Source organism: Canis lupus, chromosome 3 (genome assembly GCF_003254725.2).
Source record: "Canis lupus dingo isolate Sandy chromosome 3, ASM325472v2, whole genome shotgun sequence".
Taxonomy (NCBI): Eukaryota; Metazoa; Chordata; class Mammalia; order Carnivora; family Canidae; genus Canis; species Canis lupus.
Window position 1 is genome coordinate 58,278,355 of NC_064245.1, and position 22,258 is coordinate 58,300,612.

At 55.5% G+C, this 22,258-nt stretch overlaps 1 protein-coding gene across 1 annotated transcript in view; it reads right to left on the reverse strand.

The window, feature by feature from the left end:
• Positions 1-448: 448 nt before the first annotated feature.
• The window catches only part of TBC1D2B (TBC1 domain family member 2B), a gene marked incomplete at its 5' end in the record, with an annotated part of 61,827 nt that continues 40,017 nt past the window's right edge, over positions 449-22,258 (reverse strand). Inside the window, 8 exons of the mRNA XM_025437085.3 lie at positions 449-2,728; positions 5,591-5,712; positions 5,853-6,038; positions 10,971-11,088; positions 13,511-14,005; positions 16,342-16,535; positions 17,509-17,619; positions 21,360-21,749. Coding sequence (XP_025292870.3) covers positions 2,533-2,728; positions 5,591-5,712; positions 5,853-6,038; positions 10,971-11,088; positions 13,511-14,005; positions 16,342-16,535; positions 17,509-17,619; positions 21,360-21,749 — 1,812 coding nt within the window. The remainder of the gene's footprint in view (positions 2,729-5,590; positions 5,713-5,852; positions 6,039-10,970; positions 11,089-13,510; positions 14,006-16,341; positions 16,536-17,508; positions 17,620-21,359; positions 21,750-22,258) is intronic.

Here is a 22,258-nt window from a genome sequence, read left to right on the forward strand (position 1 = left end):
GCTGAGTCTGTCCCAGGGGAGACAGGCTGGCTCTGGGATCCTGGCTGGAGCCCCCTCCCCCACACCATGTAAAGACATTTGGTCTTAATCATTCTCGGGTGTTTTTCTAATGATGGGGGTGAGGGGGTGGTGTCCCCCACGGCAGCTGGGCCTGAGTGGTGAGCCCAGATGCAGGCGAGGCATGTCACAGCTGCGGCTGGCGGGGGCGGGTGGGGGAGCGTGGGGGTGCTCCAGCTCCCAGCTCAGCCCCCGGGCTCCCAGTTCACCTGTGGCTTGGCCCCACCTCCCCAGTCAACTAAGGGAGCAAACTTGCCCCTGCACCCCTAAACCCCTGAGCAAACCCAGAGTGGGACCTACAAACAGCTAGTGCAGGTCAGAGGCCCCAAGAGGTCCTGTCCCCCTCTGAGTCCTGTCACGAGCTGGTGTAACTGCATCTCAAACCAGAATATACAAATTAGTAGTTTATTTGGCTTTTTAGTATGACTGTTCCAAAATACAACTCAGAGTATAAAAGCTGCATGACCTAAGGGGAAGTCAGCTGCCACCACCCCCCCATGCAGGCCCTCTGGGGGCACCCGCCTCCCACCTGCAGGGGCTGCCCTGGGCAACGTGCAGGAAGACAACAGTGTGTGTGTGTGGGGGGGGGGGGGTTGTGCAAGAATACAAACATTTAGGTTAAAAAAAAAAAAAATGGACTGGCTCTTTGCTTAGAACACTTCCTATTGGATACGACGTGGTCGGAGAGCACCCCCGGTCCAGCCCTGGTGCCCTGGCTGCCACGGGACAGCTGTCATTAGCAGGACCATGGGCAGCACAGAAGGCCCTACTGACCAAGCCCAGGACTGAAGCCGGGGCGGAATGAAGAGCAACTCAGGCTGCTTGGCCTGACACACACACACGCACACACACACACACACACACACAGCCATAACACAAGGGGAGAGCTCGTTGTATAAAATAGATGTATGTAACCTAGAAAAACCTTGATAAAAATAGTCTATAAAAATATAAACTGTAGTGAAAAATATACAAAAGTATTAAGAAATGTTCAGCCCATAAAACACAAAAACCCATCCCTGTGCAAGGTGACAGTTGCCCTTGGCTGTGGTATGGGCATCTAGGCAAGAAGTCTCCATGGAGACAGCAGAGGGGGGTACCCACGCCCTGCGGTTCTGCATCCTGTCCCGCGTCTGGGCCCAACCACGCACCCTTCCAGCCTTCGAGACACCCAGAGGGTGCACAGCCTCCAGGAAGGTGGCCCCAGTCCATTCCCCCAACGACCGCACTGCTCTCACACCACGGCCTGGCCTCAACAACTGCCTGGAGACCCCTGCACGGTGCTGCTGGCCACCCGGGAAACCATGGCTCTGGCCACACAGCAGGCACCATGCCCAATCCAGATGCTTTTAAGATAGGTCTTTTTGGGGGCGACACAGACATTCCTAAAGGCAGCATTCCCCTCCCCGCCCCCACAACTGGATGTGTCAGTTCCAGGGGAAATCAGAAATAAACTAGAGTCTGATCCTGCTGGGCATCCTCACTGTAGTCCTCTCACTCGGCAGTGCGGGAGCTGGGCAGGCAGGGGTCTCCAGTGGGGTCTACGGAGGGCAGTGAGAACGGCGCTGCGTGTCTGCCACCAGAAGCCAAGAAGGGAGTGCGGAGATGCCAGCCTGGTCAGGATACCGCTGAACAGGCCGTAACAGGAGAACGTCCGTACTTAGGAAAACACACTTCCTCAAATTCCGCTCAACACTTAGGCTGCATCTAGTACATTTAGGGATTACTTCCAATTTCTCCAGGTAGTGTAAAAAAAAATTCTACTTTAAATGATTTCTTTCCTATTTGAATAACACTGAGCCAGGAAACACTCTCATGTCCACACACATATCAGGGATGGTCTGCAGAGAGACTGACCCAAAAATAACCTTCCTGGGGCAAAGCCTCTGCAGGGCTTCAAAAACTGCTCTGGCTGTAGAAGTGCGTGGGCAGCCTGACCTGCAGGAGGCAGCAGTGACCCCATAGCGAGCACCACGCTGACCCTGGGGATGGCGGGAGGCCAGCTGCCAGAGCGCAGGGGCAAGGCACAAAGCTATGCCCAAGCGAAGGCCCTGGCAGCCAGCCTCCCGGCCATCCAGCAGGTGGAGGACCCCCAGGGCACCAGCTGTTCTCCAGAAAGCCAACAGTGACACCCAGCAGCTATACCACTGCCCTGAGTTCCCAGAAAAGCTTCCTCCTTCCCTCAACCAAGGCCTCCCCAGGGGTGGGCCTGCCTGGCAGGACGGTGTCCACAGAGTCTCAAAGAGCCAGAGATGTGTGCACCGTGTGACGGCATGGAGATGGCCATTGACAGCAGACCGTGCTCCGAGTGGGAAGGAGAAAGTGCAGGGTGGCTTTGGACATCTGCCCAGCAGATTTCCAGAAACCATGGGCATTACATTCGGGCTTTCAAAGGAGCAGAGACGCCTCTGTGGGTCATCCTTTTGGCACACTTTGGTTGTAAAGGCAAGAAGAGCAGTGTCATGGGTGGAGCACTCAGGTGTCCTCTTCTTCATCACTGACCAGCTCCCCCTTGTCAGGGCTGCTGTCCCGTTCACGCAGGAAGTCCTCTCGGATGGCCTCCAGCTCCGTCAGCTCCAGCCGGACCTTCTCCAGGTGGTAGGCACGCCGGTTCCGGATCTGGCGCAGGGGGAATGGGTTTAGGTCCCCAAATGAGATGCTGATCAGCTTCCTGGCAGGACACAGGACAGGGACAGAGGTCAGCAGGGCAAGACACAGGATGGGGCCTGACCACTGCCGGGCTAGACACAAGCGCTGGCTTGTGTGTCGTGGGGTGGGTAAAGTTCCTTCCCTTACTGGATCCTCATTCTCAATCTGGATGCTGGAATAATGGAAGAGCCACCTCCTGGGGCGTGGAGCTCCTCACACTGCCACCGGGAGCACTAGGACAAAACCTGGGACTGACCGGGAAGGAACAGACGCCCAAGCCGGCCCGGTGGCAGCTGTCACACTACCAACCACATCACAAGGGTCGGGCGTGGTCTACAGACCGATGCGCACTCCATGGCTGTCACACTACCCGCAGCTCAGGCACCAATCCCACTAACTTGCCCCCAGCCACTGGCTGGTGGCAGAACGAACAACCAGAAGGTGTCCCACAGCCTGACTGTGGGTTCCAGCACCAACTGGGGCAGCCCGGCCCCCGGGGGAACAGAAGTCGGTTCCTCCAGCACCAAGCCCCCCACTCCCACTCAGCCGGCCCGGAGGCTACTCTCCCCTCCAGCCCCCAGGGGAGGCCATCGTGACACAACATCGCCTCAGGCCTCCTGCCACCAGCCGCGGGAGCCGCCTTCCTGCAAGCTCTACTGTGTGTGACATCAGCCTGCGATTCTCAGACACCCACCCCTCAGAGAGCCTGACTCCAGAGCAGCCCCCGCATGAGGCCAAAGGTCAGGAAGGCCCACTTCCAAGTTCCCAGAGTGTTCTAGAACACAGGTGTGGGAGAACAAGGCAAGTGTGAGCAGAGCCCAGCTCAGTGTAGACTTACTAGGGCCCACGCACCCCACACCTAGTGTCTGGCTACTGCTTTGCTACAGGAGGCAGACACAGAAAGCGCTAAGTTAGAGTCCCATCAGCCCCGCGGGCAGGGGGCAGGGGGTGGGCAAGGGTGCTGCAGCCCTGCTCAGGAGACAAGCAGATGTCCCACAGTCAGCTAGGGCCAAATAGCTCCAGGAACCCTGCACAAGAGCAGCTTAATCCTGTTATCCCGCCATCTCCTGAACACTCACCTCTGCAGCCTCCCCCTCCTCTCTCCCGGAACTGCTCAGTTATGGGGAACCACCGGGCTGGGCAACCACCGGGCTGGGCGGCTTTAAAATCCGGGGTCCCAACCTGCCTCTGCGTTTGCAAACCGGCATCCCATAGACTTCAGCGTCCTGAAGCCAAGGGCAAGGCGGCTGCCCCTGAGCTGCTTATAAGTTGGTGCTGCCGCCAAGGCTGGAGGGACCAGTGGTGCCCTCGACCTGCAGCCATGCCCCTCTCAGCTTAGACCTTGGGCAAGGTTGGTGGACACTCTCAAGCGTCACCTCAGGACTCACACTCAGCCTCTCACTGGCCAGTGCTACCCTCAGGCGTCGTGTGGCAAAGCTGAGGTCATGGCTACGGGTAGGTCAATGTGCCTGATTAATACCCTAAAAATCCACTTCCTGAGCAAAAGGCCCTAAAAACAGTGACGACTTCTTAGGATGTCAGGTGTGGCCTCCACCAGCCAGTCCTCTTCCCAGCATCCCCTTCCCTGGGGACCTCAGCCCCAGCTGCCCTCCCCCCTGCCCTCCCATGGCCGGCTCACCCTCCCCTGTGCTCTGGAAGCTGCCCCACAGCGAAAGGTGCCCTTAGGCTTCCTGGGGGCCCTTTGGGGTTTGAAGCAAGTTGTGACACGTCAGTGGATGGAGACGTCCATATAGGGAGTCACAAGAGGCATTTCATGATAAAAGGGAAATTAAAAACCTCAATAAGTAATGCAGACCTTTAGCAAAAGCCACAGAATTTCAATAAATCGTTTAATTTCTACACAGTCCAGAATGGGCGTCCTACATCCTGAGACAAAGCAGCCTCCTCACGTGCTGCACTCACGCCCTGAAAGCATCTATAAGCCCCAGATATCTCTCAGTGGAAGGACCTGTGACTCTCATGTGGCTGGGCGAGCCTGATGCAGGAGGGCTCTGGTGTGCGGGGAAGGCGACTCGCACTCGGCACCCAGTAGCAGAGAACTGTGACCCCCATGGCTCCAAGCAGTGCCACCTCCCCACCCAACCAGCAGCAGGTCCGTAGGAGCCCCCGTGGGAGCCCTGGGAGGGCGAGCGGGACCATAGTGGCTGCCAGCCACGGTCAGGGCACATGCATGACAATCACCCAAACAGGTGATGCCTTGTGGCCAGGGAGATGCACCCCCTGATGCTTGGTGCCTGCCCACAAGGCCAGGGTCTTCTCAGGTGCACTTCTCTGCCCTCCAGTCTCCTCTTCCATGACTAGGGGCACCTCAGGCCCCAGGCCATGCTGACTCCCTGGCCTCCCCCCTGCCAATGCTCCTGTCTTCCCAACACCCCTGTGTGGAGGCCCAATCCCACCCAGGCCACTTCCACGGCCCGAGACACATCACCTCTCACGTCTCTGCTGCTGCTCCAGCTCCGAGCCCAGGGCACCCTCTCCTAGGTGCCCCTCCACACCCCACCCACCTCATCCTCCCCCTGCACGTGCCCTGTCCCAGGCCCGGGCCTCCCCCAGGGCAGCACCCAGACCATCAGGCAGTACATCCCCCTCAGTTCATGTCAGGGGCTGTGCCTCCTCTGTCACCTTGGCACATGGGGGAAGGCTCACCACGCCAGGAAAACCCAGGAAACACTCAATGAACACACAGATGCTGCTCTGCCCATGGGACGTTGTGTTGATTGGATCAAGGACAATCCATTCTCCCCATTCCACCCCATTGGTGGAAGCCACCGGATGTCCCCAGCCTTTTCCTCTCCTCACTTGCACAGTGGGAAGCAGGTGCAGCACCCCTACTGCTTGCCCCCTGCCCCCCACAAGGATTCACCTGGCATCAAGGATTGTTCGAGTGAAGTAACGGAGATACTTGAATATGGCCATCGAGTCCTGCAATTTCAGGATCTCCTCTTCCTTGTATTTGAAAAGTGCCAGGGCAAACCTGAAAATGACCTGTGAGAGCATGGGGACATCTGTAAGCTCAGGGCTGCCTGGGCAGTGGCTTCCCGAGCCCCAGGCCCTCCCATGGCAGCACACCAAGGGGTCACTCCAGCCCATGGTGACCTTTACGTGTCTCTGGTGAGCAGACCCACCTTCGGTCCCTCGTAGAGGAAAGAGTCCCATATCTTAAAGAGGATATCACTGACGACACTGTCCACAAACACCACCAGAAACCAGTTGAACGTGATGAGGGTGTAATCCACGTTGTACTGGTCCAGGTGTGCATGCAGTCGAGGCAGCTTCTCGCTCATGAGGTCTCTGAACACCCGCTGGTCCACCTGGAAGGAAACAGAGGGAAGCGTTGGGTCTGCTGGGGCGCAGAGCATGCCACCTGAGCCCTGGGCACTGCTGTCCCACATGCCCACTATCACCAGGGCTCCTTGGCCTGAAACTGACTCCCATACTTGAAATGCTCGAGAAATAGGCTGCTACGTGAGTTCAGGGCTAAGAGGGCAGAAACCAAGTCCTGGACCCAAGGGGAGGTACAACACCAGCAGGTGCTTCCCCTAGATGCCACCCAGGTGTGGGGGCGGCATGGGGCAAGGGTCCCAGGGTCAGGGGCTCAGATGGGCCTGGGTACCTCTCTTATCGACGGGTGCCCAGGGCACCTGTCACCGGCTCTCACAGGCTGTGCTGGGGGTTCCACGAGCCACATGTAAACCACCTGCCTCCACCTCATGTGGACACAATGCCCTGCTGAGCATAGGCTCCTAGCGAGCTCGCCTCCACCCAGAGGAGCGAAAAACTGTGTGGGGGAACCAGACGCCCGGGCTGCTGAGACAGCTGTGGTCAGGGGCCTGGTGAGGACGCATGGGTTGCGCTCTCAGAACCACGGATGGATCCCAGACAAGGACACTGGGGAGGCAGAAGCCAGGGATCCACTTGGGCCCGACCTCGGACTGGGACCCGCCCCTGCCCCATCTGTGCGCACAACAGAGGGACAGAAGCTTCACTAATCACGCAGTTGCACATCAGGACGCTTTGATGCTTCACCTCTACTCTGTTCACCTCTGTTCAACCAAAACAAAAGGACAGCTAGAGCCAACCTAACACGACTCCATGTGTCTCTACCACCGCAACAAGATGCCAGTCGGGCTCTGAGCAGGAATGATGTGGCTGGACATGCACTTCAGCCCCACCGTGGCCCAGGGGGTCCAGCCCAGCCGGTGCCAAGAGGGCAGGATCCCAGGATCGCTGTGGCCCTGGAGACCCAGACAGGACACTCCAGGAGCGGCCAGGGGTGGGGAGTGGATACGGAGCCACTGAGGACAGCAAGCCACACATTCGGGGCACCACAGGGGAGGACGGGAAGCATGTGACCCTTGTCAGCCCCCATGAGCCCCAAGGCCATGTGGGAACCACACACTGCCAGCCAGCCGAGCAAAGGTCAGCAGAACCCCCGAGGAGCAGCTGGAGGCCGCGGGAAAGAGTGAAGTCACACTGGCTCCACGGGCTCTGCCCTAGGGACACCGGCAGACACTCAACTGCACATGAGCCAGGTCAGGATGAAAAGTGCACTGATTCTCGGGGTCATCGAAATGCTAAAGTAACTACAAACAATCTACATAAACATGTAAAATAACATTTTTTAAAAGTAAGCTCCACATCCAGCATGGAGCCAACACGGCACTCGAACTCACGACCTGAGAAGAGATGGATTCGGACGCTGACCGAGCTGCCCAGGAGCCCCTAAAATGACACTTTAAAAGTTTTTTGTTGTTGTTGTTGTTGTTTTAGGAAAACCTGAAACTTTAAAAAAAGCCCACTGTTCCTCCTTTTTGGAAGTTTTCCTTATTTACATGTATGGAAGCCTTATCAAAAATGTGTTTGACTTTTTAACAAAAATGCCTGATTAGATTCAAGTCGGTATCACTGGTTGAAATTGTAAAATTTAAAAGGTAAAATAAAAAACTAGAAAGTTTTTTATAAAAATGATTCTAGAGCAGCCCAGGTGGCTCAGCGGTTTAGTGCCACCTTCAGCCCAGGGCGTGATCCTGGAGATCTGGGATCGAGTCCCACATCAGGCTCCCTGCATGGAGCCTGCTTCTCCCTCTGCCTGTGTCTCTGCCCCCCCACCCCCCACCCCCATCTCTCAAAATAAATAAATAAAATCTTTAAAAAAATGATTCTAAAGAGTTGTAAAGTCCTCTCAGTGCATAAAAGAAGCAAAATACAAAAATCACCTTGGAGACATACATTTTAACCAATTTGTTTTCTGACTAGAACAGGAGACAAAGTTTCAATGACCTAAACTGGTTGAAACAAATCATCATGAATACTCTTCACAGACTTAACAGACAAGCAAGCACACAATCCACTGTTGAAGTGTCCCACCACCCCACCCTGAGCACTTAACAAGGCATCCGGGAGAAAAAAAAAAGCAAAAAGGAAATACATCAAAATGCCAGCTGTGGTCCTGAGCTGCCTGGATAAGAGGTGACTTCCAGTTTCTTCTGAACATCTCCCGTGTTCTCCTGTATGAGCACCGTGACTTCCACAGTCAGGGAGAAACAGTCTCCTTAGAGTTTACAACTATGTTCATGCAACAAAATGATGCAAATTTTATCTTAAACCCACATACTTAAAATAGCTTTCCCTTTCTGCCTATAAGGATAATTTTACTGAGTTTTTACAATCTAAGCATTAGGATAAGCTCATAATGTGTCATCTGAATTCGACCACGAGCACTCCATCGAAGGGGAGTATGATGCTCATCTGCCAGATGTGGAAACTGAGGCAGGGGCTGTGCAGTGAGGTGGCCCAGCTCCATGGCTCACAGGCTGGAGGGCCTGGCTCCATGACAGATGAAGGCTTCTTTCTTATTCTGAAACACGGCTATCAGTGATTTTGAGTCTCTAAAGCTATTAGCTTCCCGGTATCTGTGACACACAGAACTTTATTTACTGACCTCTTCCCTCCCACCAGACAGTTGACTGCTGCCTCTTCTCGCTGCTGCTCATTTCCTAGTTTACAGAATATTTCTGGCAAAAATAGCCTCTAAGTGGGGCACCTGGGGGGCTCAGTCTGTGAGCACCTGGCTTCAGCTCAGGTCACGATCCTGGGGGTTCTGGGATCGAGCCCCACATCGGGCTCCCTGCTCAGCAGGATCCGGCTTCTCCCTCTGCACCTCACCCACGCTCATGCATTTGTTCTCTCTCAAATACATAACATCTTAAAAAAAAAAAAAAAAAAAGCCTCTAGGTACCTTAGCAAAGTAACATGATCAAAGGGAGAACAGCTGACCTCTCCTAGAACCAGTCAGCACCCAGGACCTCCCGTGATCATCCCGTGGCATTCTAGGAGGCAGTGGGCGAGGCCCAGACCCCAGCCCGGGCCCTCAGTGGTGGCACTCAGGCGAGCTGCTCAGTGTCTCTGACCCAGTTTTCTCCTGAGAACAATGGGGATAATGATGCCTCCATTGGGATGGTCTTGTGCAGCTGCTGGCACGGGCTGGGCTGGCACACACTCATGCCAGCTCCCTGCCCTGGCCAGAGAGCCCACGCACGCTCAGCCACTTGCTGCACTGGGTGCCAGCAATACTACATGGAAGTCGGGACTGCCAACCAGCTGCAGGACAAGCACACAGACGGGATCCCGTCAGACAGCTGCCATCCCCGAGGCCCGTGCCAGAGCAGCAGGAACAGCAGCGGGCCTCAGGTCGACTTGGGAAGGCAGGATGCAGCATAGGGGACACGGAGGGAACAGTGGCCTGGGGAGAGGCATCACGGCTTCACATCGAGGACGAGGCGAGACTGATGAGCAAGTTCTGTCACAGGGCACCCGATGCTTCCAGCAGGGGACACGGCGATGGGGGACAAGGTGGACCCCGTGACTGACACAGATGGGGGACACAGGCAATGCAGTGATGCAGGAAGGGATGGTGCCCTGATGGGGGTCGGGGGTCAGCGGCAGAACGAGAGCCACCAGGCAGGCGGCAATGACCAGAAACCTAACCATGGGGACGCCGAGGGAGAGGAATGAGGGGAGTCCAGGCTGGCAGACAGGGGGTCGGGGGACAGGCAGTAAGGAGGCTGTAATGAGGACCCCTTTGACGGCAGAGATGCAGATGTGTAGCAGAACACATCCAGGGCCCAGCCAGGTAAATAGAACCCATCCTGAATGTTTACTATGGAAGAACATGGTCACACGGGTGACAGGAACTGGGAAGCCATGCGGCTCATGGTGCGGTGGTCTAGAGGCAAGGGCAGAAAGTCACCCCCAGGCAGGAGCAATGGCGGGGAGAGAACTGCCTTTGATCCCCTCCTGACACACATGGTCTCCTGTCAGAGCCTCTGCTGACCGCTGTAGGGCCTGTGAGCAAGGAGCCCTGGCCTAGGCCTGAGGGGCTGCTGCAGAGCCAGGACTGCCCATGTGGGGACGCCCCTGGGCTCTCCTGGCAGAGTCTCGTCACCCTGGCTTTAGGCTCCAGCCATGGTGGGCATGACTGCACCCTCACGTCTGCAAGGAGGTGACTGCCGCCCCCATGCCAGCCCCGAGTCCAGCATGGCCTCCGGCTGCTCCTAGCCAGGGGGGACTGTGGGTCCTGACACAGCCCGCTCCCATAGGCGCATGCCCCTCAGGGGCTGGAGGGCGCCCCGCTGGCCGGACCAAACATTCCTCAGCACCGCACCATTGCCGAGATCCATCCCAGCCAAGGCTCCTTCCTGTCTCTGGTCTGGGGGTTCCCCTGGCCTCCCCCACCCCTGCTCTTTCACAGGTGCCTCCCCTTAGAAATCTCCTGCCTTACCTCAGCTTCTTGGAGAACCTGAGCCAACACACCAGGCTCCCAGGCATCCCTGGACTGCAGCTTAGCTGCCCAGGCAGGCAGGCAGGCAGGCTGTGTCCAGGGAACAGCTGAGCTGGGGGGTGAGGGGGGTGGATGGGGACAGCTGAGCCCAGGGGGGAGGGGAAGGGCAGCTGAGCCTGGGAGGGGGTATAGTGTGGACAGCTGAGCCTGGCGGGGAGTGGGGGTACAGCTGAGCCCGGTGAGGGGAACAGTATGGACAGCTGAACAGCCACCATGAACAGCAGGGCTGCAGGGCTGGTCCACTTCTTGGCCATGTAATGTCAGCAGCTCCCCCCACTCATGCTCAGCTGGGCCCAGGGTCTGCGGCCCTGCCTCAGGGGTCAGTGGCCGAAGCCATGCACAGGACCTCCTCCAGCCTGAACTCCCCCCAATGCCAACTGAAGTGTGGTGTTTGCAGACGTACCTGGGACCCCAGCAGTGTCTTTGTGTAATAGTCTCGAGGCATGAACACTTCCACAATGGTAACGAGACACCAGAAAGCATCTTCTTGCTCCAGATACAGCAGGGCCACAGCCACCAACCTGCAAGCAAGTGGGCAGCAAGGTGAGTGCTGGCGCCCTGTACCCTGTGACCCAGGCCGTGAGGTGCCAACTGTTCAAGGCCACAACTATCTCCAGTCCCCCAATAAACGACAATGAGTAAGCATCCCCAGGCAAACGAGGCATTTTGTCTTTGTCATCTCTACATCTGATGTGGGGCTTACACTCGCAACCTCAACATCAAGAGTCACACACTCCACCAACTGAGCCCACTTGGCGCTCCAAGGGAGGCATTTTCCCAAGTTTGAGAAACAAAGTTATGATTCCCCTAACCTTTTCATTTTTTCATTAAAAGGTGATGAAATTCTTTCCCAATGATCCACCAGCTTCATTAAAGAAAAAAGCCTTAGCTAATGCTGCTAATCCTTTCATATACAAAACATCCAGCGATGAGTGTAAGAGATAACTAATAAAGGGGGTTTACAAACGACCGCTCTTGGGGGCTCTGCACCCACAGTGGGCACAAGGGGGAAGGAGGCATGGCTTCTACTGCCAGGGTGTTCCTAAGAGAGACCCGGGGCCGGCCAGGACACCGTCACCAATCAGGGAGTAACCCATGCAGGGATTCCTAGGCTTGGCTCCCATGGCCATTAGACAGGGTCTGGACATGGCGAGATAAGCGCCCCTCTCTTGGCATCTGGAATCTGAGAGCCTCGTCTCTGACGTGAAGCTTCTCTGCCTCACGGAAAACCCTTAAGCCAACTCTCAGAGGCTGTTTTGGTTTCTTGCTTCCTTACATAGAATTATAATGGACTCATCACAAACTAAAAGGTTAAAAGGAGGGATGCGGGGTGGGTGTGAAGGGGATGCCTCCTGCAGGCCTGACTGCGCTGACCACAGGAGGATGGCCACAGCAAGGATGGACAGAAGGCAAACCCACAGCACCCATGGTGCCGGGACGCGGGGCCAGCCGTCCAGAGCCACCAAAGCCCTGCAGGACATAGCTCTGAATCATCTGATGTTCAAGACGACAGGCCTGGATCACTCAGAAAAGGCTAATGCTTGTCTACCAAAGTTCTGGGTTCTTAGGACGCACATATAAAATATTTGGAAGACATCCAATAAAATGGTTAAAATGAAGAGGCCCTAAAAGTGATGGGTGCAGATGGAAAGCTTCCATTTTCTGGGGAAAAATGAATCCTGTGACCACACCAGATCAACGGGGTGCTAGCATACCCCCACATAAGCATGTGCAAGTCCCCGCTGGGTCCTTTGGGCTTCAGAAGTTTTCAGCTTCTGGAAATTCTCAGAGTGAGCATACCACGTGAATCACGGATTTAAACAAAACAAGACTGCTTCCTCATGCAGCATCCTATTTACAGGCTTGTTTTGTTTTTTGTTCTAAATGGGGGCTGTGGAGGAGTGGCTGAAATCCCTTTCACTTCCAGGGCTCAGGGGCTACCCCATCCTCACCACCACGGCAGTGTGACCTCCTGGAAACCTTTGGTTTGGAAATCCCACTTGAAAACCTTTCTTCATGCAACACTGTGATTTGAGATGCCAACAGACAGCCCTTCCTGGAGGTCTGTACCCATGGAGGAGGATTTAAGAGGCCTGTGAACAACCAGAATAAACCTAAGCATTCAGAACTCAGCACACGCACTTGGGTTCCGGGAAAATCCCTAGGAATGCACACAGAGCTTCTCCCTTCTTCCTGAGTCTGAAGTCTAAGCAGCCTGGCTGCCCCCTCCCTGCACGCAGAGAACGTGAGTGTAGTGCCTGTGTGAGCAGGAGGCATGTCAGCCAGACCAGGACGGGCACAAGACACAAAGCAGCCGAGCACAGCTCCACATAGCACAGACCTCCATGTGTTCTGTGGCCTTGTCTCACCCCAGCCTGGCTCCAAATAAGGAGCCTGGGTCATCACAAGAGGCGAGAGGCTTTCCAGTGTCCTCTGTCCACAGATGCGTGGATGTGCAGACACCCGCAGGAAGACACTGCTCCAAAAGGCCCTATTTCGACCTGCTGAAGAGCCATGTGGGGCATTCCTGATCCCCGAAGACCTTGCATAAACAGGAGTGGCCACCAGTGTCCACTTCGTGCGTTACGCACAAAAATTATAAGAAATTATAATTATAATGAAATCAAACTTTTGGTCAAAACCTGACAAGAGCAAAAGGGACTCAGAATAAGAAAACCTAGTTGATCCAGATAATGGGAGTTTGGTGGTGGTGTTTTATGGAAGGTTTTATTAGGCTCAAACTGACAACCCCAAGATCAAGAGTCGAGGCCCCACCTAAGCCTGCCAGGCAACACCAGTTCCTGGTGCTCCCTGAATGTGTGTTTCTCTGAATTACTCCAGAACTGGGGATGGTACATGAGAAACTGAGTGGATGGCTGGCTTCCCCTGGGCGGCCAGGAAGGGGGCCAGAGACAAACAGGAGGCGCCGGGCCGAACACCCACCTGTTCAGACCCTGACAATAGCCAATATCTGGGTTCCTCCAGGAGAAGGCTAGCAGGACGTTGCGTAGCTTCTGTATGCCTTCCGAGGTGGGGCAAGAGTAATGCTTGTTGGTGGGCAGGGTCCGTAGCAGGTCCAGCTCGATCTGCTTGGAGGCTGGGTTCTGCTTCTCCAGTGCCTTCTGCAGCAGTGTCTGGAAGTACCCAGGCTCTGTGTTGTCCTTGAACTTGCGGGTATGCAGGTCCACGCACCACTTCCACACCGTGGAGCGGTGCTCATGCGGGATGCCTGCACGGATCAGGCTCTTCAGCTCCGGGGAGCATGCCATCTCACGGTTCATTATGCTCGCAAAGTAGTTCTCCCACTTGACGCCGGTGGACACCTCCTGGGTCTCTGTGAGGTGCAGGGTCTTCAGGTCTAGTGCACGGACCTTGGCCACCAGCTTCTCCTCCTCATCATCCTCTGGGACAGTCCTAAACCCATAGATGTCATACTCGCTGTTCAGAAAAACAGAAGAGAAAATTAAATGACAGGATTTTGATAAAAACTTCCAGAAAACAGAAAAGGGCCTCAGCCCATGGGGACGTGGCCCCTAATATGGGCCCTGGGAAGGCTGTCAGGTCTGGGTAAGTGGCCATCTCCATGGGAAGAAATGAAGCTAGATCTCTTCTTGACACCTGGAAAAACATTGATTCTAGATGGTTTAAGGTCCTACATGTGACAGAAGAAAACACAGGACATACAGCAAACACAAGGCTGGCAGACAGGCCACGTGAATGTGCGTTTACAGTAACATGTGTCCATCCATGTAACTATCATGTTTGAAAAAAATAGTTTTAAAAGCTGGAAAGGTGAGAGAGAGCATATTGGCATAAATAAGGGATAAAGACAACGTGGCTGCAGAAGGCAGGACAGGGACCCCAAGGACATTCAGCACCCCCGCCTCAACCCTGTATCCAGGCCACATAATGTGGCAAAGGCGCACAGAACCGAGGGCAGAGAGGTCACCCTGGGCCATCCAGGGGCCAGTGCATGCACAGGAGCCTTCACGGTGAAGGAGGACAGGATGGGTGCAGACCATGGAGGAAGAAGAAGGGGCCAGAGCCCAGGGACGCCCATGGCCCCCAAGTGGGTAAGGCCATACCCAACAGCCAGTGTGGAAATAGAGCCCTTACTCTACAACCCCGGCAACACTTGCAAGAGCAAGGACACTCTGGAACCTCCAGGAAGAACAGCCTGTGACACCTCAATGGTCCAGTGAGACCTGCCCAACAGCTGGCCCACAGCAGCGGAGGACTGTACACAGGGAGAGCTGTCATTTCACTACTGCGGCGGTGAGGACCTGCAGGGTTGGCCACAGGAAACCAGTACAGGGGCCTCTTGCACCCCGGATGTCAGGCACGCAAACCTGTGCAAATGCTGTGGGAACGGGACCCAGCAGAGCTGGAGATGCCTTCCCCACAGGTCAGGGATTCACTTCTAGTCTACGCTCTAGAGCAGCTCACACACAGACATGCGGAAACACGATGCCCATCTCACTTGTCACACAGGGACATGGCAGGACCCTGTGTGTCCACCTGGAGGAAGAGCAGTAAAGACAGCGAGAGAAGAGCGCCACCTGCAGCCCCCACGCTGATGGTGCAGGACACGCCTGGGAGCTACATGGATGCTGAGGGGACATTCAGGAAGCCCCACGGAGACAAGAACACCGTGGGGCTCCAGGGTTATAAAGCGTCATCAGTGAGAAACCAGAAATACATATGGAAGTTCTAGATATTCCAGGAAAGGGGGCGCCTAGGGCTCTGTCAGGAAGCGTCTGCCTTGGGCTCAGGTCAAAACCAATAAATAAAATTTTAAAAAAATAAAATACTCCTGAAAAAAACAGAAGGTGCACCTGGGGGTGGTCACGTGACTACTACATTATGGGTTAGAAATTTTCCTTAATAATGAGCTAAAAACAAATCATTACACACAGCTATTATTCTGCTTACCTGCGAAGTTTGAAAATGTACAACATAAACAGTAAAAGTCCAATAGCTCACGAGGGAGGAAAATCTGTACCCCAGAGCAGCCTGTCAGTCCCGCAGCCCCAGTAGAGAACACAGCGTGGAGCTGGTTGGACAGGCCGGGGGCTGTGTGAATGCAGGCAAGTTGTGTCCCTTCCTAACCTCAGCCTCCCCATCTGCAGAGGGACCATGAAAACCTACCCTCACCGACGGTTAAACATGTGCTTGCAGGTAAAGCCCTGGTGCAGTTCCTGGCTTCCCCTGGACTGAATCCATCTGCTGGCTCCTCCTCCCTCCAGCATCTAACAATCTCACTTTTCAGAAAATCGCCCATGCAGGATACTAATGGGACATCCCTCATGGGCTTCCAGACTCCACAGCTCTCCGACAGATGTGTGACAGTGTGTGTCCGTGGCACGGGACAGACCCTCGGTGGGTGTCAGGCCCTGGCCCCAGGCTAGCTACACGCTCTCCTCATGCAGGGAGGCCCCTCTGCTCTCCAACCACGTGTGGGAGCAGCTGCATCTCAGGATGGGCTCCCCCTCCTGCGGGAACTGGCTCCCAGAAGGACTGGAGCTATGGTAGAACCACTGACCCTGACACGTTTTGGAGAGAGGCCTTGTACTCAATGACCTGGCCTGCGCCCAGCTCTACCGCGTGCTCATTACGGCAAGCACATCGGGATTATCTGTCCTGATGACATCCGGTGCTGCCACGAGTGTGCAATGGAACAGACTTGCATCAAGTCCTCTGTGAACCACAACCGCTGTTGAAATGGGACATTGGAAACAGGTCCCACCGCCTGCAACGATCGCCAGTGCCTTTACCTGACGAGATGTGGCTTCACAAATGCTTGCTCCGGCTGCTCCGAGCCCTCGACTTGCAAAGCGTCCTCCAGCAGCTGGGCTATGACGTCGCGAGAAGGCCCCTGTTCTTCTGAGCAAACTGGCGTCTTCATCTCCTGGAGCAGGATCAAGTACTTGCTTTCTATCTGGCAGAGCTTTGCTTCCAGGCTGGAATACTGCAGACAACAGGGAGATTACCTCCACTGGCTGAGAGACACACAACACTGGGTGCCCCAAGCAGCCAATGATGCCGCAGACTGCACTGAGGACAGAAGAGTCATTTATGCCTCAGACCACCTGTCATGTTCACAACGGACGGCCCTGGGCACCCCTCCTTCAGGGGCACTGGCACAGAGGAGGGTCCTGAGGTCACACTGAGCATCACCTGGCATGCAGGCCGTGAGCAGATGCCCGTGCAGCACTGACATTTCCCAGGACACCACACTCTGGGGCCAGCTCCCATCCACTACCTCATCTGACCAGACACCCTAGGACCACGTGGATTCAAGTCCAGGAAGATGCAGTGTGCTCCATTCCAAAGGTACACAAAGTACACACAGGGTGGCTGAGAGTGCCACCGAATGCCACTGAATGCTACCTGAGGACGGCTGTCACATTGGAGCTGCTGTTCCGGCCACAACGTCGACAGACTCAGGCTGACAGGTCCCTACCAGCCCCGTTTATAGATGGGAAACCCATCCACACAATAGCAAAAATCACAATCCAAACATCCTTCATTTGGGGATGGTGAGACTCTGATGAGGACACATCAGGGCACCTCTGCTTGTCTTCACCTCAGACACAGTGATGCTCTGCACCCCATGTACTTTGTATTTCAGATTCAGTGACTGCATGCCCCCACGTGGGGGCAGAACTGGGTTATGGCGTGCCCACTTCTAAAGGTTTCTGTGGGCAGCCCTGGTGGCGCAGCAGTTTAGCGCCGCCTGCAGCCCAGGGTGTGATCCTGGAGACCCAGGATCAAGTCCCGCATCGGGCTCCCTGCATGGAGCCTGCTTCTCCCTCTGCCTGTGTCTCTGCCTCTCTTTCTCTCTCTCTCTGAATAAATAAATAAATAAAATCTAAAATAAATAAATCAAATAAAGGTTTCTGTGTCCCTTGCCACCAGCAAACAGCCTTGCCCTGACCCACCTTGGCCATCAGATCCCGCTCCCTCCTTTCTGCGTTTCTCCGCAGTGCCGAGAGCTCCAAGATTTCCTTATTTAGAAACTTATTCTGGGTTTTATATCCCTGTAGGTTATCCTGTTGGAAGAAAAAAAACATCAGATCATGCTGGTTGAACATCTGCTGATATCCACGCGGTTAATACATCACTGCCTCTGCAACCAGAGAGCCTCGCCAAGTTAGCATGAGCTTTAAGAAACCGACCACTGGGCACGTCCTGATGAATGCCGCCCCATCCTCGGAGGCAACCAAGGGAACAAGGAGGGTCATGCCCTCATTGCGGACGCGTCACCTCCCCACTCTCACTGACGTGCACATAAGCAAACCCTATGTTCATTTCTCCTCTAACTGGAGCAACAGGCACATTTTCTGTGGATTCTCATCACTCACCCAGGTGACGGAGAAAAGGCCATGCACACACAAGGTGCGCTCGACTACAGAATCGCACCTGCCACCTAAGTACACACCCAGCTCAAGAAAGCACATTCCTGCCATTTTTATGTTGAAACATCTCAATCGCAGGAAAAGTACGATGAACCTGATACCCCCTCACCTCAAATTCGCAGCTGTTAACGTTTGCCGCACCTGCTGTGTGATAAGAGCCTCACGGGCTGGTGAGGAGCTCTGCCAACTGTGGCGACATGATCAGCGGCAGCCCTGAACTCCCGTGAGGAACAGCAGCGTCTGGGACAAACACACTCTGCCAAGCACAGGCCTCTAACCACGTGCTACCCCTGCTCTGCCAGGTTCCCAGGGTGGCTCTGACCCCTGGGTTATGGGGCAAGTCCAGGGCAGGTGGCAGTGTCCACCCCTCATGGAACAGAGGCTATGGTCATTCCCCCAAGACGCACCCCAGTCTCCAGGCTGAATACTGCCATGGGGACAGAGGCCACAATCACCCTAAAATGTACAAAAGGACTGCAACATTTCAAAGGTCCCTCCAGTCGTTAACATTTGTGGAGCTTGCCCTACAGGTTACAGGGTCAGCATGAGACTCCTGACCACTCCACAGTGACGGTTTGCAGGCAGCTGTCCCTGTGTCTCTGCTGAGAGGCCGCTGGGCGCTGGGCCGCTGACCATGCCCTATGGATAAGCTCACGCCTCCTGTGTCAGCAGGACCGCACATCGTGACAGGCACACAAGATGCCAAGTCCAACCCTATGGGAGACCTAGACGGCTCCCTGGTCTCCATCTTCCCCTCTCCTGGCAGGTGAAAGCTCTCAGTTTGGAGCAAACAAACACGCCAATAAAGGTCAGTGGGCAGAAGGACGGCAAGCAGCAGGGCTAGCAAAGTACATGCCCAATGAAGGTGGAGACTGAGGCACGTGGGCAGGCAGGCAGACTAACGTCTTCCAGCTCCACTACATGTGACGGTTCATCTTAAGGACTCTCCCTACAACCTCGATCCACAAGACAAGCCCCTCCCTGCACAGTCCCACGAGGGGACGGCTGGCTCACAGACAGACAGATGACCCTGCTGGGCAGGGAGGGGACCCAGCCCCAGGTGGGGCTTGCCGGCGACAAGGCTGGGTGAGGACATAGCGCTCGGTCTGAGCCCACACCCTCTTCCCCATGCTGCCTATGGTCTTGACACTGCCCGTCTTTGTGCTTCCTAACAATGCTAGGAGCTCAGGAGAGGCCATATGCTTCCAGCAGTGCAGCCTCCAGATGAGGAAAACCTGCTAGCAGGATGGCACATGCCAGAGAGGTCATGCAGGTAGGTGGGGACAGCACCACCGGCCGGCAGCCCCGACCACGCCCAGCGAAGCAGAGCTCTACCTACTGTGAGCAAGGAAGAATCAGGGGCCATGGAAAGGCCCGGAAGGAAGTATGATAAAGTATTCAGGCTGCTGAAATCCTACAACCGATATTTGCTCCTTCCTCAAAATGCCCCAGAAACAGAAAGTGACCCTGTTCCAGACCCAATGAAGCGTGTCAGCAAATTCCAAAAAGCAGAAATCTTTACAGGCCACACATACCGACCAGAGTCAGAGAAAGTGGGTCATAATATTGATGGGAAGACAAGAGGCCACAGAGGCCACACAGATGCCCCCCCGCCACCTACCTCCCCGCCGTGGACGCACTCTAAATTCGGGTCAGGGGAAGAAATGAGTATGGAAATGGTGCACCAGCGAGAAGTGGAGGGCAGTGAGGACATATGTGCAAAACCCCCACTTCTGCCCACAGTCCCCCACCCACAACCTGCTTTCAATTCCTGCAGAGCCACCACAGGAGCCAGAGGCAGGAGCGGGCATCAGGCACTGGTGGCGTCAGAAACCATGGGGTGGCCGGCCACTAGGAGCCACAGCCACATGCCAGCCCCTGAACCACCAACCCACCACCACCTCCATAAGCTCTGTCCCCACTGCACCCAACTGCAGGGGGGGATGTCAGAACCACAGGCTTTAAAAACAATTGAGAAAAGTTGGAGAAAAAAGTCAAGTCACAAAATCACCAAATGATTCAAAACCACCCCACTCATTTGCTGCAAAAACTAAAGGGTGAACGAGGGGGAGAAGTCTAGTTCTGATCAACTCTGCTCACTGTCTCCAAAGGGAGTCACAGAGACCAGAGGCAAGCTGCTCACTCTGCACATGCCCTGCTTGTGCGTGTGTGTCGGGGGGAGCGGGGAGTGTGGCCTCAAACACCATAAAAATATGCACAGTTGCAAAATATAAATTTCAGGTGACATTAAATAAGCCACGGTCAAATGCAATGAACGTCCAGGTGGGGCACATCTCGGCTGCGGGCATGAGCAGAGCCGACTCTTCCCAGCCACACTGACCACGACGGTTTGTGCAACCACAGAGACGTCTGTGGTAGAATCACAGAGAAATGAGGTTGGGAGCTGTTCTGCTGCTCTTCTGGTTTTTCTCAGGAATGATCCTTCTGGCCTCACATGGGCACTGAGAAGTGATCACTATGGGAGGCCATGTGCACGTCCCAATGGCGCTGTCAGCCAGTGTTAACTTCTGTTCTAGAATTCTCTGAGGCCCCTGCATGTCCACCACTTGGCCATCCACTGCGACAAGCAGACAAGCAGTAGGTGCTCACTAATAACCTCCATGTGTTTTGCCTTCGAGGAGAACCAGAAAGAGGGCAGCAGGCTCCTCAGTGAGGGAGCACACTGGGGCTGAGCCACACACCCACCTGGGGTGGTCAGGGCCATCCCAGCACCTCCCTGTGGCCTGAGGGCCAGGGGCATGACCCTTCTGCTCTCCCCTGGGCATGGAGACTTCTCCGCACACACGGGGCTGCCCCCACCTCCCACAAACACTGTGCTCCTCCAACCACCAGCTGGTTCCCACCAGGTATTACCCTGAGTTCAGGCAGCAGCACCCACCCCAATCCCAGGGCCACCCTCTGTCCTCAGCCCCAGGACCCCCCAGCTTGGGCGCAGGGGCCCCAACTCTGAGTGGGCCTCAGCTGGTGTGGGGTCCATGCTCCTTCAGCTTCCCTGACCCAGGTGCTGAGGCAGGCCATGCACGGTGCTGACATAGGCACATGAGTGTGTACACGGTCCCCTGGGCTACGTAGGGTGATAGAGCTCTAGGTGTAGAATAGAAGAGGGGCCTCGGCTGCCTGAGAGCAGGGGGGAGGATCCCAAACCCTCTGAGCAACACAATGTCACTGGACTCAGACTTTCCTTTTCTGAGGACACTTCTTACAGAACTATCCATCATGTGCCTGTGAGTCCTGCTAGACCTGCTAAAGAGAAGCACAGTAGCTCTGCAGGTGCTGCAGCCCCAGATGCCCAGAGGGGCTGCCAGCAAGGTTATCTGAACCTGCCTGGCAGCCAGAGCCCACGTGCCACTTACTTTCAGCCTGTCCAGCTCCAGCTGCTCCCTGCTGGCAGGGGTGGGGGAGCCAGGTACCCCCGAGGTGGAGGATGTGCCATCCGCGCCCTCGCTGAGCCGACGCGACAGCTTCATGATGACCTCGTCCTTGGCCTGGATGGTCTCCACCAGCATCCCCAGCTGCTCACTGAGCTCGCCCACCTTGGTCTTAAGCGTCCTGGCTTCCTGCTGCAGACTCTCTCTCTCCAGGGACAGCCGCTCCAGCTGGCCACTGAGGCCCAGGATCTGCTCATCCTTGCGGTGTAGCAGCTCCAGCGCATCCTTGGGGATGCCCTCCGAGAGCCGGCTGCTGGCGAAGTACTTGTCATACTGGGAGGACCGCACCGTCTGCTGCAACAGCCGCACCAACTCCTGGAGAGGCAGAGACAGTGACACGCCACACGGACCAACACAGGACAAGAAACACATCAGCACCAAACTTCCTCTTAGAATCTCAGACATAAGAGGAAGAACCACGCACTGTGGCCAGCCCGCCCGCAGAGAACAATACTGGGAAACAGGAAACCGCGGAGGTGCACCATCAGCAGCAGCGGCCCCTGTGCATGGACACAGGAGCCCTCAAATCAGCCTGGACTTGCTGAATGACGATGTGTCCTCGGCCCCAGAAGGAACCTGACGCCACATGGGAACTCTTTCCTGTCCTGTAAGTAGACTCGGGTCCACATGTGATCAGAGAACCAACATCATGGCGGGAGTGGAAGCAGTGGCCGAGACACCCTCCCTCCCCTGACCCACTGGTGGTCCACCCCCTGGGAACCTAAGTGTCTCTGAACAGGTAACCTAGTGGCATGCGGGCCTACAGCATCAAGTGCTTCAGGAGGATCAGGGGATCCTCCTCTGGGGATCAGGACACTTAGGGG